General features: G+C 46.9%; 1 protein-coding gene across 2 annotated transcripts in view; it reads right to left on the bottom strand.

The window, feature by feature from the left end:
• Nucleotides 1–657: 657 nt before the first annotated feature.
• Nucleotides 658–12,746, bottom strand: part of LOC139777441 (uncharacterized) — a 74,516-nt gene continuing 62,427 nt past the window's right edge. Inside the window, exon 2 of one of the 2 annotated variants that reach the window (XM_071714858.1) lies at nt 658–5,203. In XM_071714858.1, coding sequence (XP_071570959.1) covers nt 3,557–5,203 — 1,647 coding nt within the window. In that variant the 3' untranslated portion in view covers nt 658–3,556. The remainder of the gene's footprint in view (nt 5,204–12,746) is intronic. The other variant, XR_011719358.1, reaches the window with a different exon arrangement.

Raw genomic sequence — 12,746 nt, 5'->3', positions numbered from 1 at the left:
CTAGAGAGAGAGAGAGAGAGAGAGAGAAGAGAGAGAGAGAGAGAGAGAGAGAGAGAGAGAGAGAGAGAGAGAGAGGAGAGAGAGAGAGAGGAGAGAGAGAGAGAGAGAGAGAGAGAGAGAGAGAGAGAGAGAGAGAGAGAGAGAGAGTTGGTGTGATTGTTATCTGTGAGAATCGGCTTACTTTCTTAATAAACAAGCTTTAATTTGTAATCTTAATATTAAATTAACATAATGTGGCTTTTTTAATAAACAAGCTTTAATCTTACATTAAATCAACATAACGTGGCTTTAATGGCGAGATAATTAATAAAAGTCTGTCTTCACACTTTCTTTGTTTCATAATAAAATATAAATGACATCAGGACGCCACATTACAACGTATACGTAACGAATTTGATTATTACAGACGTCGTTCGCGTGTTTTCTCCTTCCAATAAAGTGCAGATTTATAAAGGAACGCGGAAATGAAGTACCTACAGTTACAAATTATATACGTTACGAATGTTTACCACGCCGTGATTTTATCATAAACAAACATTCGACACGCCTGTTTCAATCTCCATTCGTACATACTGATATTTCCGTTTCGCGATTCATATTCCAATGGAGCGAAAGTGAATGACACTGAGGACTCGGGAAAATGAAATAACAGCGCAGCACATTTTCGCAATGATATTTTTCTTTCGATTATGCTTACAAATAATACAAAAAGAAAACAACTGTAAACGTAAGACTCTTCTTTACGAAGATTTATGCGCAATTGTCGTATCATTAATTATGCATATGAATTGCTAAGTAGTCGCTATGCATTTTAACGCTAACGAGTATTATTTACAGTATGAGTAGACAACCGCCGCGCGCCGCTCTGAGCCTATTATAGCAACGACGTGATTGCGATTAAAACCACGAAATCGGTTAAAATGTATCTCCTTACGGTGGTACATGAATCTCTTCAAGAAATGTGCATCGAATTGCGTTTTACAGGAAGACGAATTGTAATGGCGCTGTTAATTATAGCTCTTGATAATTGAATTACTGAAATCATTTTCCTATTAATTTTAAGTAAGTTTCGCTTTAAATGTCTAGTTTGAAAATTAAATGTTAATGTATTTGAGACGTTGCAATTTTAATAATTATTGTAGAACAATCTCTTGTTAAGATTTTTTGTTGAAGGAAAATTAGATCCATTAAATCTGTAATGATAGGATATATATCCGAGAAACTTTATACAGTTTTTATTAATGGCTGCGGTATCTCGCGTGGTAAAAGTGATTTCATCGCGTGCGCGACCTACCGCCGCGCCGTTTCCTTCCCGGATTTGATATACATATATTTCCGCGGGCTGAACACAGTCGACGCCGCGGAACGCATTAAACTCGAATCGATTCTCACACTTGTGACAGAGAATGCAAATAGAAAGTCCGCGACGGTTATACGGCGCGAATAGAATGTTGTCCCTACAAACCCGGCTACGCCGATAAGAATGTATTGCAGTTTCCCCGACGGTCGATTCGCGGTGAACCCTACTCGCGGCAGGCTTGCAAAATTCTCTACATTGCAAAAGGCCGAGTACACTTCCTACCGACCGACGTCCGCGCGTATCGAATATCGGAATTACTACCCAGTTGAAACGCGAGCGATACGTTTGCATCGCGGAATTCGTATAGACGCAACGAAGTAGACAAGCCTGGGAATTTCGATGCGATGATCTGCTCGAAAATATTAGAAACGTTACGAAAAGTTTAAATCAACGGAGAAGCTTTCATCGCGATTGTCACGAAAAGTTACATTATTTAAAAATAGAAATCTCTACATAATAATTTTAAATTTTAAAATTAAATTAAACAAAAATTCAAAATATTTTTATTTATTAGATTTCGAATTATTTTTTAATTTAAAAAATATAAAATCTAGTGACATACGATTTATTTCTTAACACTTTATGCACACATGGTTAGACTTTTGAAAATCTTGAGAAAGATTAGGATAGACGAGAATGACGAGACTGAAGAATTAACTGCATCCTATTATATCATACAATGCATTTTATGCATTATATGATACAATAGGTATGGATGTGCAACATTGTATGCCTAATCGAAAGTATCTCGAAACCCCGACGGTTTTGATTCGACTAATTATCCCCTTTTGCTTGATCGCGTTTCACTCGCCTTTCATGCGACTCGATGTTGCACTGGATCGACGTTTTGTAATCGAGTCGAGCATTATTACGTGGCTTGGGCTTACGGGGTCGTGAATAAAAGGTCCGCGCGGCCGCGCGACGAAGTGTTCCGTTTGTATCGTGAACCTTCGTGGATACCTTTACGACAGTGCCGGTGTTAGGGATCTGCGAGAAATTGCCACGGTAATACATCGTACATGCGTGCGTGAGTATTGCGTCAGGTCGTTGGCTTTCACTCTCTAACATGCCTCATAAATGCACGATACTCGAGTGGAAAGAGAGGTGTTCTCGGAATCGGCCTGAGAAAACGGAAGGACGGAAGAACCTCATTCGGTGTCAACTCGACGCGCGAATAAATAAAATTTCACTATTCTTAATGAACGCATTGTTTCAACAAGTTGTCAGTTAGCGAAACGACGCTGAAAAACTCGCTCGAATAATTCTTTCCTCGTTATGTGTTCGGAGGGAATGAAGATTTACGACGAGATTATTCAACTGGAAATTATGGAGAAAAAAAATATAAAGATATGATTATCTAAGATTTAAATTTTTTGTCACGTATCACGTTTTGCCACTCGGCTCTCCGTTATTGTTACGAGTTACATTATCCATGTAATCGTACGCGCGCGGTTCCTCCATCCATTATCACATACTTTAATCTCTTTAACCTTCGTTCTCCGATTGCGTCGTCGACGGATAATGTTACGTTCGCGCGCTAGCCGAGACGAGCGGATAGCGCAAGAACGCTTTGAGACACGCATTGGACGGAAAAGCGAGCGCTATATACAATTACATACGTACATATCGAGGCATGAAAGCGCGCCTATCGAGAATACGGTAATTCGGAAAGTCTCGCATTACTGCAAAGTTGAAAATTACGGAAAGACCGCAAGATCCGTTCGTAATAATGAACCTTGAATATGTTTTCTTGGAAAGTTTCGCGTTTCCTGCAATAAACGGTAAAATCCGCGGCCTTTATTATCGCCGATACTTTTCATCGCAACTATGCTCGCCGCGCGCCTTTCTCGCGCGTCGTCGCGCGGATTATATTAAATATATACTGCACACGCATTCCCCGCGTACAACGCATGCAATCGAAGCGCTCGTGTGTGCCATTCACTCGGCGATATATTTGACATATCCCAGCTTTGGCGCCACCACGTGAGATATAAACTTTATATATAATGCATGTACTTATATGTAATACCCTCTGTGTACGCACGGGCCGACATTACGATCTGATCGGCGCAAGATCCTCAGCGGAGGATTTAATTCGCGAGGAACGCTCGAGGCGATACCGAATGACAAATATCGACGAGGGGCGATTCGAGGATCCGAGGGAGATCTCTTTTAAGAATCGCGACTCATATTACATCAGTAGTTATTAGCGCCGCTACCTCGGAGAAACTGATCGATCTGACCTACTGAAAGGGACGTGGTGGCGGCGGAGGCCTTCAGGGGCGCGACGTAATAGAACGCCTGGGGTTCTCTCTGCGACTCCAGCAGCTGGAGCCTGTGCGGTTGTTGCTGCTGTTGCTGGCGGCGTTGTTGCTGCGCGTAGAGCTGCTGGGACTGCTGCAACAGCTGCGCCTGCTGCTTCCTGTAGAGGACCTCCTGGGGCTGGGCTACGGTCGGACTGGGCGCCGACTGGGCCTGCTTATAGACCGGACGCTGGGATTGCTGGTACTGCTGGAGCTGCTGCAGGCCGATTAGAGACTGGGGCTGGGCTACGAACGGTTGGAGTTTGTGACTGAGGCTAAAGTCACCCACGGTTTGGGGTAATGTCTGATAAAGCTGGGTATTGTACTGACCGGTCGCGGGATCGTACACGAGCTCCGATTGGTAGATGGGTTCAGCGGCTGCGGAAGCGGCGGTGACCGACGTCTGACCGGTCAGCTTAACTCTCGAGTTGGTTTGGGGCGATGCTTGGGCGGTCTGGGGCCTCGCAACGGGGGCGGAGGACACGTGTGAGCCGACCGTGTTCACGTAACGCTCGAGCTCGGCAGCGAAGTCGAGGTGGGGCGCACTAGCGGCGGTCGTGGTGCGCAACGGCGATATCGTGGGGTGGGTCTGGGCGTAGAGCAGACTGCTGGGACGTTCGGTGCTACTAGGGGAGACGTATTGCGCGGCTACTTGGGCGACGTGGGGTCGTGGGGTTATCGCGACCGATTGGGGCCTGGGATGACGGGACACCGGCCGGCGAGTGGTGGTCTCGAGCGACTGGTAGACGGACGAAGTGACCGTGGGCTGGCTACGGAGAACAGGCGACGCAGTGGTATACTGGGGGGTCGAAGCTAGCCTAAAAAGAGACGGACTGGGGGACTGCGAAGATTCGTAAATGGCGGAGGAGGGGGTGACTTGCACTATGGTCGAGGGTCTTCTAAAGGCTGACGGTCGCAGTTGCGGTTTCAGATCATCCTCGGTCAGCTCCTGGCTGGCGTCGTCGTCGAGCTGGTACTCGGTCTGGAATATCGTGGTAGGTGCACGAGTAGTGGTCGGCTGATGATACGTGGGTCTCGCTGCGACAGGTCGGGGTACGGGCCTGACGACGGGATAATTCGCCGGTCCCGGGAGCTCCTCTTCCTCCTTTTCCTCCTCTTCTTCTTCATCCTTCGGCGCGTTTGGATCGCAGGGATTGCCCGAGACATAGGTGAACTCTCTCTTATTACCGTCCGGGTCGATGTAGCCGTATTTACCGCGCACTACGCAGTCGGTGCCGCGGGTCTCCTCCTTGAAAGAACCGTCGGCCGCCTCGTAGCCGAAGGTGAAGGACCCGTCGTCGTTAACTTTATTGTAGTTCCTAATAGTCTGCACCGGCGGCGGCTTCGACCCGTGCAGCGCATCCTTGGATCGTGGCGAAGGAAGGGCGCGGGTGCGCGGGTGATAAACCGCCACGGTATCGAATTCGTCCTCTGCGGCCTGGTTGTCCTGTTCCTCGTAGTACACTTGAGGCTCCGTTACGCGAGGCCGGATCTGCACTCGCCGCGCTTCCGTTAGGGCGAGCAGACATGCCGGGATTACCTGGCAATAAAGAAAAATTTACTATGGTAGACAACACACGCTGTGCGATCGGTACGGGGATATGATCATTAACGTGTTGATACGACGTTACGCGTGTTGCGCACGAAAGAAAGTGGCCGGAGCTCTTGTCGGATCGAAATTTTTAGAGAAATTTCGCGAAGTGAAAACGGGAAGCAGAATAGACGGTTTTTTTTAAGTGAAAATCGTGATTTGTAAATTTTTACATTCTGCTAAAATCTAGATAACACTAATCGTTAAGCAATGAATATCTGTTTTCTAAAATTTCTCAATTTATTCCAAAAACAATATTCCTATATTGTACCCTAACGCACAGTTTCTACTTTCTAACTGTTCGAAAAAATTAATTAAAATCTTTTTAAATATGTTGTTTAATTAATGTAATATAGTTACGTGACTTTTTACAGAGAAATAAATTTACGAAATAATAGGAGAATTCAAGAATTCTGATATTTAACATCGGCATTCATGTGCGTCGAGAAACTTAATAACACGCTATCGAGTGGCGTTAAGTAGAAATGTACGATACTTGTCAGACTCTCGGGATCTTTTACCCGTAGCGAAGGGGGGAAGTACATGGTTTTATCGCGTCACGCGAGAAGCGTAATCGAAATTGTTGGAGCCACTCGAGGCGGAATGGATATAGGCCTAGCCGACTAGTCTGGTTTCCAAGCATGAAGTCGGATCCGCGTGAAGGAGGTACGCTTATAGTCAATAGGAAGCAGAAGATGGAGCGAGGAGAGAGCGTGTTTCGCGGATCAGTGAACACTCGTGCGGTATGCGCGCAAAATTCCTTATCGCACGAACGCGACCGAATGCTCGGCTTCGCTGTTAAACGCGAGTACGGAAAGCACGAGCGGTGTGTACGGCCGTGGTCGACGTCGTAAAAGGTTCGAGCCTGCTAGATTGCATCTGGATTTGCTCTGATTCCACGACTGTGTCTGTTGCGATAGATTCCGCCTAGAATGTGAATTTTGCGACCGCGAATGCTTCAAATTCCTTTACGAATTACTAGTTGGTTATCTGATCTTACGAATCGAATCTGATCTTTACGCAGATACTATATAAAGTAATAATTGCCATTGTATTAATATCCAATTCTCTACGAGCAAAGATCACAAAGATATATGTATTTAATGAAGTTGGGAATGAACAATGTAATAATACTTCGCAAATTCATTAAAACAGAAATATGTACTGCGTGATTTATGTAACGAGATTCCTATTCTTATCGTTCTGTGCGTCATGAGTCATTGTTTAAACAGTCTTTCGATATTTCCCAGTTCGACATTCGCCTGCATACAGGATACGAAACGCTCGTGCGTTTTTCTCGCGAGGCTGACCGTGCGTCCTCTGACAAAACGTGGTCTCGACTTCCGGTAAGGCGGCACTCGGTGGGAACCGCCCCGGCGCACACGTGTTACGTAATTTCTACTACTCGGCTGACCCGAATACGGGGCGAGGCGCAGGAGCGCGCGGCCGCGGCCGGCGAGCTGCCTACCGTGAGAGAGAAAGAGATTCAGATTCAGAGCGTCGTAACGTAACTCGGCGCGCATGTTTCGCCGTCGTTGCCGGCCGCTTCTGGATCTCCTTGAACCAAGTCGAGAGCAAAACACGCGCGCGCGCACACACAAAAGACAGGCGGCGGTAACCACACCTAGCGACGACCCACAGGAAACGCCGTGTAAGCTCTCGCTGAATACAATAATATAAAAGATAGGCGAGGAAAAAAAAAAGTCCTATTATTCTTCGATTGCCGTGGACGATTGGGTCAATCGAAAGTGCCACGAAAGCAGGTCTAGCATTTTTATATAATGATGCGTGGAGAATTAATGAGCCTTTTACTTTCTCAGGCATTCTAGATTCGTATCTCCGACCGCTTCAATTAATGTTGTTAATAATGCGTACATAATCAGCCTCAATTGCCTTTAAAATTTTTATCGTCGCCGTAAAACGGATCTTTGTTTTTACTGTCAGCACACCGTTCATAGACAATAACGAAGAGAATATATCCGGACGCGGATATACGAGGTAGTCGTTAGATCCCACGCGATAGTGTTCGCTCCTTGAAATGGCGCTCCGCGCCGGTCGAGCGCCGATAAGATCGATTCGCTCGACTTCGCGATGACCCGATCGGGAATATTCGACGATTGCGCATTAGCACACGATCCGTCCTTGGGACGAGAAGGCACGTCGTCCTGGAACTTTCGAGCGATACGGTATGGCTGCAGCGTGCTCTCCTGGGCGTGCGCCGATTAATTTCCAAGTCGACCCCGTGATAAAATGTCGGGCGCCTTTCTTCGCGTCGACGACGACGACGACGACGACGACGCAGCGCGTTGCCCGCGCTGACGAAACACTCGTCGGACTTAATTCGGCGCACATATGACAAATGGGACGGTGGTGTCGCAAGCGTGGCAAGTATGCGAAAGTTGTCTCTCATATCTCACCTATTGCTCAGCCAGAGAGTTCGCAGTCGCGAATTCAATTGCGAGCGCAAAGTTCGCGGGAACTGTAATGAGACGATTAGCTATTCAGAGGTGCAATTCTGTATCCCACCCGTATTTTCGTCACCTTCTGCGAACCAATCGGTTAAATCGATGAAGCGAAGAGAGAGGAAGAAGCAATAGGGGTACGCAGAATTTTTATGAGTAGGGCGAAACTCGTAACTTTCCGTCGCTATCATCGGGTACAAAGCAGGCACTGTCGCCCTCGAAACTTTTCAGTTGCTTCCAAAGTTCGCGAATCCATTCTTCCGGGTTCTAGATTTTTAGGACGATCCCCGATCATTAAAGAATCGAGACGAACCGTTTGATTATCCAACCGACGATTGAGGAGAAACGAAATTGCGTACCCATTTCCAAACGTTTCTCCCTGAAAATAGGAAAAGGTCTTCGGTCGGCGGTACAAAACCGATTCGCGATTATCGGACCCGTGCGGAGGATTGCGCGCCGCGCGGTCGGGTACCGACGAAATCGACGAGAAGACTTGCAACGTCGTCATTATCGTCGGCCACGGTATACGCGCTCGCAACTGTCCGGACCATTGAAAGCGTGTACAGGCTAATGACTCCTCCATCTGGTTCGGGTTGGAGGAAAATCGTGACGCTGAGGTAGGGCTCTGTAATCAACGTTGTGGCATGCCAGTCACATACAGTGAGAGGCACGGACACATTCGGTCCGTGGCCCGATCCAGTTGGGAGCGATCGACCACGGCGCACCACGCCTCGTCTAAGTGAGGCCCCCGCGCGAAGCTGGGGCCCGGAGAAAGGAAGAATCGTTGCGCCGCGCCGCGCAAATCCGCGTTCGCCGCGCTCAATAAGCATACGTCCTGCTTCTCGCGCGTACCTCTCGTGTCTCCTATTTCGATCACTTCCGCGACGTTTTTACGGCTGACGCTGTAAATTGTTATCTCATCTAGAGACATGAAATACTCGGTTAAAATCAAAGTATCAAGAAAAAATATTTAAAAAAGGTACTAATTAAGTACTAATTGTAAATGTTGTTGCTGATAAAGATTTAAAAAGACTGTACGCAACTAAAGAAATTTTCGGTATAATATTCAATTATTCTTTTACAATTTTACGAAAGGAATAATCTTCAATATATTACGCAACAGCATAATAATTATTTACCGCCAAGATCCACAATCGCTCAATTTTACGCCGAGTACAATTTGATGGCGGGAGATGATTAATAAGCAATATCCACTTTACTTGACTAGCTGTGGGTTTTTAGAGGATGAAAGAACCTCGCCGCGTGGGATCAATCATGCAAGCGGGAGAGCCAATTACCGATCTACGATTAGCGGTGGTCTCGTAACGCGCTGTCTGTGTACGCCAATACGTTTTACGTAAAAAATCGGAGGAAGTTATTGAAAGCGCGAGTGCGCTCGCGGAAAACGTTACTATATACACTTGTAATAGCGGTCCCGGTTGAGCTAAATAGATAAATATAACAGTAAGAGCTCGCGTACGACGTCAAGGAGCAGGATAACAAGTGGTTCCTTTCATGGTGAAGGTGACGCGTTAGTTTCGAAAGGAAAAGAAAACTAAGACCTGGGACGACCGGTTGCGCTTCAACAGCCGCGTTCTCGATTTCATTACACGTATGTACACATATACACGTACACACCCTCCTGCGTATGTCCGTATACGTAATGTAGATCGGTCGCGGACACCGATCTGATGAACGTTTCTCTCGTGTTTCACGCTAGGAAGTAGTTAGAACAGTTCGCCCGCAACTTTCCTCGCCTAGATTTCCGGAAGCGATGGAAGCTGCGCCTCTGCGTCGCGATCGCGAATTCATTTCTGATGAACTCAGCGTTTATTATCGGTAATTAGTAAGCGACTGACGGGCGTATCGTATCCGCTTTATCTCAAGCTCGACATGATTAATTGCATCGCGCGCACCAGGAAGGGTACTCCGAACGCTATTTACACAGGTATCAATACATTCTATTCCCGAATAAAGACGGTGACGTAACGAGGATACAAACCGCCATGGGAAATGTGAATCCTTGTTTTATTTATCAACGTGCGTGATAAATAGTACGCGGAAAGTAACGGCGAGTAGAATGCTTCCGGCAGATACTCGTAAGTTATAGAAAATAGAGAAGTGTGGACGCTGACTCACTCAGGTGTAAGTTAATTCGAAGGGGAAACGCGATACCCGTGTCGGATCTTCCGACTATAATGCGGTGATTAAAGCACGTGCATCGATGCAATTTCAACCTGAGATTATTACTTATGCGACTAATGCTCAAGGAGAAATGGTTAAGATTAGATATTAATCCTCAGCGGCGTATAATCGCGAGTGTGGAGATCACGTTTAACCTTGTGGATTGAATTTCTTCTCACATATCCAGGAGTCATCGAAGCGTTGCTGATCAAACTCATCGTAATGATACGATAATGGACATGTAACGAGGACGAATAAAATAACCGTATAAAATCCGCCGTGTCACGAGAATATATCGAATAGTAAGGAATAGTAAGATTGGCGAGGATAGACAGATGACGAAAGCAACCCAAATAATCCATCACCTATGTAATTACATCATGACGTAATCCCGATCGACGCAATTCAGAATTGAGATCACCTCGAGAAGAGGTGGGTTGAGGGTTGCATCTCAAGGTCTTGCGTTCGTGAAGGAACGAGATTCGTGTAGCGTCGGGCGTACACGCGTCGCCGGAGAGTTACGAGAAATTGCACGCGTCTGGGAAAAAAAATGCTAAGGAAGTGTTTGCGACGATAGAAAGTTACGAGATCGTTCAGACACCTCTTGGCTGCAGCAAAGAATAGCGAGAGATATGTTAATCCGCTACTGTTGAAACCCTGACATTTAAATAAATCTTTTTTCATTACTTTCGACACCTGTCTCCGCGTCTCCTCTTGCGCAGAAACGACGCGTGTAGATGCCAATGATAACCGGCGTGCAACAATGAGCGTACGGGCAACTGTGTAGCGCCCACGTTTATCAACGAGCGAAAGTCACATGTAAGACGTCCCGATTACGTCCAACGCGGCCCCGACGAGGACGCCATAAGGATGTGGATCGCCTCGTAAAGAATCAACCTGACAGCTTTCATTATCTAGCGCCGTTATTTTCCCGCGCCGTCTTTTCTAAGGCAACGGGAAGATGACTTTCTCGAGTGTAGGACGCCTCGCACCCGCGCGCGCGCGCGCGCGATCGACACGCGAGAGAAAAACAGTTCCGCGGAACATCCCGTTCGCTGGGTTTGGTGTGTTTCGGAAGTGTCTGCCGGAAGTGAGAACGAACACGCGAGAAAATGAACGAGAACGTTGATTCGCGCCTCGGCTATAAACGAACGCGCGCAAGCGCGCGATCGTTCTCACGTAAGGTCGAAACAAATATTTGAAAGTGCGACGCGCGGCGTTAACAAAGGCAGTGCTCGGAAAAAGGTGCTTAGAGGCACTCGATTAGCTGCGGGTGGTTTCGCGCGGCGAGAGCGAACGTGACTCATTTCGTATGGGCATCGGGCGGCGACACATTGGTATGTGCGCACGAGGCACCGGCCTGCCCTTGTCTTTTGAAAATTGCGCTGACCACACCGGTCAGCGATCTATTTGCGTAGAGTTCCATTCGCTCTCACTTTCTTCCGTCCGGCCGCGCCGAGACCTCGCGCCGAGCCGCGCGATTCGTATTTACGGCTAGCCGGTCTTGCGCGCGCGCGCTCGCTAGTCTCCAACTTTCGTTTTTCTTTATCATTAGAATGTCATTCGGCTACATGTTTTTTCAAACTGCCACGCGGGAAAGTTGAAAGCAGATTAATAAGCGCGCAATTTGGCGTGTACCAATATTCCTCCGCATCTTTATGGCGCCAATTTATAATTGATTATTTATTAACCAAGATGTTGAAGCGATAATTCTTGAAATAAATGAAGAGTCAAGAGAGTTTTATCAACTGGAATCTTAGTTACCGATGAATAGATTAATTTTTATTCTTTGAACTCTCTCTATATTTCAATAAAATTCTGCTGGAATTAATTAAAGTAATTACGAGACATATATAATGTCGAATATGGAAAGTTGTGAGAGAAGTAACACCCACTCAAATTTCCATGCGGAAGATGAACGTCAAATTAATCGGGCAATCTCATTACCGTAATGGAGGGTTTCATCTCTATCGCAAGACGCCATCGCGAATTCAGCTTCGTCGCTACAACGGGATGTGTGTGTAACGATCTATCCGATATTTCTAAACCACCCCGCCTACCTTATGCGGCGAACTTAATGCGTTTACCCGCCTGTGCATCCACAATACCGGGCGTAATTATAACACCGGCGGCAGCGGCGCGGCGGCGGTGCGTTTCGTAAGGAGCGACCGCTCGGAGTCGCTCGAAAGATCGGCATGCCCTTAATTTATGGATTTGCCAGCCTCCCGTGTGTGTTGCGATATATTTCTTGCTCTCACATTTTCTTCTGAACCGGCTGTCTAATGAGACTATACGAGACTGCCGCCGCGGCCATGCACGCGCAAAAAACGGAAAAGCCCGCTTCGGAATGCTAATTAGTCGGGCAGTTACGACGTTCTTTCGCGTTAAAACTTTACATCGTCTATTTTTTAAAGAAGCGACACTAACAATTATTCTATGTAACGACAAAAAAGTGAATCCATCGAAATTGCTCGATTTTCCGTCGAAAGTGCATGTCCATAAATTGACGGCGTTCGACGGGTGTTCGATGAGCCGATATAATTGAGAAGCATGCGATAATCAATTTCCTGTTGCATAATGACGGTAAAAAGGAGGCCGTAAAATGACGTGGTCTACACAATGGCTTGGGTGCCGACCGCGTCAATATCCCCGAGACGCGCGGCAAAGGACCGCGGCGAATGAGAGAACGAAGCCTCCGCGTCGCGTTGTCCCGAAGATCGTTTATCGCCGACGAATCGCTGCTGAAAGCGGGCTAGAGATTTGCTTCTATTATATATATTAGCCTCGCTTTCGCAATTCGGCGTTACCGAGGTTTCTCTGTTGTCGTCGTCGTCATCGTCGTGGCT

The sequence above is a fragment of the Temnothorax nylanderi genome, unplaced genomic scaffold (genome assembly GCF_030848795.1).
Source record: "Temnothorax nylanderi isolate EJ_2023f unplaced genomic scaffold, tnyl_v1.0 TNYL_tig0148_pilon, whole genome shotgun sequence".
In the NCBI taxonomy this organism is placed as follows: Eukaryota; Metazoa; Arthropoda; class Insecta; order Hymenoptera; family Formicidae; genus Temnothorax; species Temnothorax nylanderi.
Note: the sequence above shows the minus strand (reverse complement) of the source record. Positions and strands in the feature narration are given on the sequence as shown.